The 5,905-nt window shown below is 36.2% G+C and overlaps 1 protein-coding gene across 1 annotated transcript; it reads right to left on the minus strand.

The window, feature by feature from the left end:
* Nucleotides 1–583: 583 nt before the first annotated feature.
* LOC149169086 (protein BIIDXI-like) lies at nt 584–3,370 on the minus strand. Its single transcript, XM_089428549.1, has 3 exons — nt 3,059–3,370; nt 2,473–2,964; nt 584–1,474 (listed from the first exon to the last, which is right to left on the minus strand). The coding sequence occupies exons 1-3, from the start codon at nt 3,156–3,158 to the stop codon at nt 858–860; spliced, it is 1,209 nt and encodes a 402-aa protein (XP_089284675.1). The 5' UTR covers nt 3,159–3,370; the 3' UTR covers nt 584–857.
* Between the last annotated feature and the right edge of the window lie 2,535 nt (nt 3,371–5,905).

The following is a 5,905-nucleotide window of genomic DNA, read 5'->3' on the forward strand; positions in this document are numbered from 1 at the left end:
GGAAAAAAAAAATTAACTAGATTCGAACCATTTTTCCCATCCCGGCAAATTTGCAGCTGCAGCCTCCGTAGACAAGGCCGCGAAATTTTACTTTAAAGTTTCATATTTAATTTAAGGAAAACTAATTGTTAATTAATTAAAAGTAGGAAATACGATTTACCATTTTACATTAAAATTAATTATTTAAAATGACTTACTGTAGTAGTTGCTTTCCTAGTTTAGACCCCAGCCTTTTTCAATGACAGATGCAGAGTTTTGATTTATACTGATTGAATTTGAAAAGAAAGATGCTGAGCCCGAGGGCTGAGTGATGTCACATCATAAACCAGGACCAAGAAAGCAAGATTTTCAAATACTAGAGGGGGGCCGTCCTCTTTTTGCTTGATGGAACCTTTCGAAAATCTAAAATAAGATAGTAATATGGGCCCACCGAATTGTTTTTTAAAGATGCGCTGAGCTGGTTACGACAAAACCTAACAAATTTACTGACACATACATCACTGTGCTCTCCTGTTTTCACGTGACATTGATTCTATTCATACTGGAGTCACTTTCAGCCTGGCAAATCTTCCCTGAAACAATATTAAAAAACAGATAGCAGCATTATCTATAGCTTCATAGCACGACTTCCATAATAATTACAATTCAAGCGTCTCTGCTCACCAGTTAATCCCAAAGGTGAAAGCGGTCTTTTCCCTTTCAACTTTAGATAAACACTACCACTTAAAGACACTGTCGTCAAAACTGCTAATAACCATTACACAGACACTACATTCCGCTATATTTTCACTTTTGCTACGCTGCAAGCAACAAACGAACGATTTCTGAAACTACTAATCTCCTATTCCTACATTAATTTACAGACTGCCCAGTGTGAATGCTATCGTCAATGCGTTCACCAGAAGTAGCAGGGAAACAGAGAATCCAGAAAAGCCTGCAACAGCAGCAGACTTGGACAGATCAACGACCTTTACTGAATCAATCACGGGGCCACACAGAGAACTCCTATCTGCAACCCTCGTATTATAATACAAGCTGTAGAAAGCAATGCGGGTCCGTTCGGCCTTTGCCGTAAAGGTCACATTATTAGGCTCATAGATGCCGTTTGCCGGAGGATTATTGTAGTGAACATTATCCGACTGATCTCCGGCAAAAGCCATGACCGCCATCGGTTCCTGGCAGCCATCGCCGGCCTGTCCCATGAGAAAACTCATCGTATATTTCTTGCCGGGTTCTGTCTCCACCATTTGCGAAATAATACCTTCTTTGCCGGCAAGAAGCTCGATGGCTCTCTTACCCTCGGGAACTTTGTAGTGATTCGAGTCGATATATCGCACCGCCTTGCTCGACTCTATGATCCATCCCGGTAGAGATGATGTTGTCACGTCCAGGTTTGTCGGCAAAAGAACCCCCAAGGTCTCATTGGCAAACATCCACGGCCCCTCTTCGAAATCTCCATTAACCACAGCATTGTCTGCAACATTGAGGACATCAGGAAAATAAATTAGATCAAATATCAAGAATATAAAAATACTATTTCAGGGTTAACTCATTTTAAAGATTAATTATAATAAAATGTTTCTCAATGCTCTCACGAGTCAATGCTCCTGAGATCAGTGACCTAAGTTAGTCCAAGTTACTGTGAGGAGACGAGTGAGCTAAGTTAGTCCCAATTGCTGTAACTGAGACCAGTGAACGAAATTAGTCCAAATTAATTTAAAGGAGACCCGTAAACGAAGTTAGTTCAAATTACTGTAAAGGAGACCAATGAGCGAAGTTGGAACTGTAAAGTGAGAGAAGCTGGACTTCAAATTACCGTAAAGGAGACCAGTGAGCTAAGTTAGTCAAAAGTACTGTAGAGTTAATTTTTATTTTTTTTTGTCAAAGTCGGCATCAATAAATTTTAATGAATTTCTTTAAACAGTCAGTTTTAGCTATAAAATTTAAGGGCCTTAACATTTCAGGACATTAAAATATTTAAAAATTTATGATCTTCAGCCGTAAAACACATTTGTAACATAAATTTTAGCTGTAAAATTTAAAACCTTGACATTTCGAGACATTAAAATTATTTAAACATTAAAAACACATTTAAATAATTAAATTGTGTATTTTGTTAATATTTTTCATGTTCTTTGATCATTAAGATTTACTCGATGTTCTTTAAAAGAATTATCTCAACTAGCTGAATCACTCTTCTCGCTGATAAGATTCTTCAGATCGATTATCAAGAATATTAAAAATATTAATTTGATCAGTTACAGGTTACTGAAACTAATGTTCGCCAACATTCGGTTAAAAGTTCCAAAATAAAATCAGCTTTAACAAAAGAACAGTTTACATCCAAAGATTTATTAAAATTGCTCTGCATCCTACTTCCAGTTTCGGAACGGCATTTTCAAAAAAACTGAAACCAAAATTTATTGTTAAACAACAAACATGAATAATTAAAGATTTTGATTTTGAACTTACCTCGGAGTTTTTCAGGAGTAGAAATCTGTTTCAAGGCGATGGCGTCAAGAATGGGACCACAAGTTGGATCTTCTTCCAAGCCCGGATTGTGGAAAATAACCTCGACATTGTCAGCTTGGGCCTGAAAAGCCCAGGCATAGGCATCCCAGCCATAAATATTATACAGAGTCTGCAAATCTACATTCCTAGTAGACGGAGGCACAGAAACGTTGAGCGATTCCATCTGCGCACAGGTTCGCGCCGCGCTAAATGTGAGAGAATATGTCGACCCTTTCTGGACACTTATCTGTTGGCTGATCTGGGCGTCGTTGCCCAGCCTCACGGCATGCTTACCTTCAGGAACAACCAGGTACATGCTGCCCTGCCTCTCCCCGTCATTTACATATTCCACCGTGCCCTCTATAATCCACCCCGGCAACGAATCCATCTCGCCTGCCCGTGATGTTCTATTCTCGATCCCCGCCTTTTCAAAGTTTCCATTCACCAGCAGACCTGATACACACATTCATTCCATAAATTCAGAGAGCACTGTTGAAGCTTAACTTAATATTAAAACAACACAATTTAAAGTTAAAAATATTCTTACCATCTTCTGCTGCAACGAAGGTCGAAAGAACACTTAAGCACACTAATGCTTCAAGAAAACGAAAAAACAGTAGCAATGAGAGCTCAGAATTTTTAGCCATCTTTAAATTTTCCTTTCCTGGCAATAACTTAATGTCGACAGTCTAGTAAACCCTACAATTCGGCATTTGTTTGATCAACTGATGTCTTGGCACAAATGAAGCCAGCCTGCCGCTCAGCTTCTACTTTTGCACTGAGATCGCCATTATATAGCGCAGAACAGGTGATCTGTGGTAAGTGTAACCCTAGCATTTACTGACTTTGCTGTGTGAACGGGTAACCCTAGCAATTACTGACTTCCACAGTTTAACCGTGAGGACTTTTGTAATGTTCAAATTTGGATTGAGTAGTAAGTGCGCTAAGTGTGGGCACAAGCAATTATGTCGTACTGGAGCCGGCCACCATATCAGGTCACGCCAGCAATTGCGGAGATAATAATGGCGGTAAATAACAGGCGTGGGTCCTCTTAGGTTTTGAAAAAAAAGAAAAGGGTTTTCTTTTTCTTTTTCATTTTCGTAAAGAGGAATCGTCAGTGGGGTATTGTCCTGCCAGGCGCCGCTTTACGATTGCGACATTCCATCATATGATATTTTAAAGGTGAATGGAAAATTATACCTACCAGTTCTATTAATCAACCGGGAATTTCAAACCCTGTTTGCGCGCACTGTTAAAAAAATTAGAGAGTGGGCCATGAACAACGCGTTTTGTGGAAAATATAATCCCATGTGCCGGTTGTTGTCCCTTTGCTTGTGAGAAAATAAAAGAATCTATTATTGAAGTAGAGGTATAATTTTTTAATCCCCGGATAAATGTTGTTTGTCGTACCATCGGGCCCTGCAAAAAAATACGAGTAGATAGATATTTATAATTTTGAGAGATAGAATCCAATTAGAGTTATTTGTTCACAAAATTATGAAATCTGTAGATGTTTAAAATGTTTATTTGGGATATATTTGTGTTTTTGATTGGCCAAGAGGGTTTTCTTTTCCTGATGTAATGGGAGTAGATTAACTATTCACAATACATATTTATATGGCAGTGGGAATGGAAGGTTTTTTTATATTTGATACATATTTATATGGTGGTGAGAATGGAAGTTTTTTTATTATTTTTTAATAGGTGGGAAAATTTATCATAACTCAGTTGTCAAATTAGTAGTGTGGACAATCATCTCTCTTCCTAATCGCGAATGCAGATGACTCATCACCCTTAACCAAGGAAAATCATGTCACCTAGAATAACCGTTGGTGGTTCATAAGATGACTCATCACCCTTAATCAAGGAAAACCACACCACCTGGAACAACCCGCTGGTGGTTCGTAAGATGACTCATCACCCTTAATCAAGGAAAACCACTCCACCTCGAATAACCCGCTGGTGGTTCGTAAGATGACTCATCACCCTTAATCAAGGAAAACCACGCCACCTGGAATAACCTGTTGGTGGTTCGTAAGGGACAGATGACTCATCACCCTTAATCAAGGAAAACCACGCCACGTGGAATAACCCGCTGGTGGTTTGTAAGGGACAGGCTTTCATAACCTTAATCAAGGAAAACCATGCCACCTGGTATAAAATTATTGTTTTTTTTGTTAAGCTTGGCAGGACTCTCTGATTTTCGATTTTACATGTCCATTATTCACCCCGCAACGGGGAGGATAGTAGAAGATAACCTTAATCAAGGAAAACCACGCCACCTAGAATAAAATTATTGCTTTTTTTGTTAAGCTTGCAAGACTCTTTCATTTTCGATTTTACATGTCCATTATTCACCCCGCAACGAGGAGGGTAGTACAAGATTCGCCCAAGATCTCTTATTCGGTGAAACTTCATTCCACGCCATCACCACTTAAGCTACCCGATGCAAAGAAAAATAAATTGATTGTTATTATAATATAAATTTTAAATTATTATTATGAGAATATAAACATTTTTTATTATAATATATTTTATTAATTTATATAAAATAAATAAATAAATTTATTTTGATAATTATTTAAAACTTTAAAAAGTAATGGTTAATGGACGAAGTTCTACTAATTGTGATTTCAAACAAAGATGAATTATTACTTTGCGACAAACTTCTATTCATTTTGAAAAAATACATATATATAGTTGAGCGAAAACCTCTAATAAAATTACACCTAAATTATAACTTTAAAGATCAATTAAGTTTTAAATGGAAAAATGGAAAATATCTTATTGAAAAATGTTAAAGTTATATAATAAAATATAAAATATAAGGATTGTTGTTTTGAAATTTCATTTAACATTGAAAATTCGTATAATATTATAATTAAATTAAAAATATTTAGATTAATGAAATAGAGGGTGTTTGTTAGTCTTTTTAGATAGTCATATTGTTTGATGTCTAGATAGATATATATATTTTTTAATTTATTTGAATAAACTAGTTAACATCATGTGATTTGAAATTTGAAATGGTAAAAGAAAAATCTTTATTGAAGTTAATATTATGTTTCTTGATATATTGTATTTTTCTTTCAAGATATCAATTTTATATTTATGTTTTTGTTTTTTTGAACTGCAGCTTTCATAATGGTTGCACTTTGTGAAGTGCATTGATGTTATTTTAATGAAATGTGGTAGTTTGTAAAAAAAGAGAGGTTTTGTTGTATTAAATGGACTCTATGTGACTTAGAAGAACTTTTTGAATCTCTAGAACTTAGTCCATTAATGCTACATTCACTGTAGAGGTTGTTGAAAATGGCATAGGTATGAAATTCAAAGTGGTGTTAAGTTAACTTAGGAGAGTCTTAGATCCAATGCATGAAAAAGGCCCCTTGCT

This window comes from Pinus tabuliformis, chromosome 4_2, assembly GCF_031772625.1.
Source record: "Pinus tabuliformis cultivar Carrire ecotype Pingquan chromosome 4_2, CPIR1, whole genome shotgun sequence".
Lineage (NCBI taxonomy): Eukaryota > Viridiplantae > Streptophyta > Pinopsida > Pinales > Pinaceae > Pinus > Pinus tabuliformis.

Excerpts from the sequence above, each read along its gene's own strand:
- LOC149169086 (XM_089428549.1), bottom strand. The coding sequence starts at position 3,158 with ATGGCTAAAAATTCTGAGCTCTCATTGCTACTGTTTTTTCGTTTTCTT. Across the intron at positions 2,965-3,058 it reads CTTCGTTGCAGCAGAAGATG|GTCTGCTGGTGAATGGAAAC; the intron begins GTAAGAATATTT and ends TGTGTGTATCAG. Across the intron at positions 1,475-2,472 it reads TACTCCTGAAAAACTCCGAG|ACAATGCTGTGGTTAATGGA; the intron begins GTAAGTTCAAAA and ends TCAATGTTGCAG.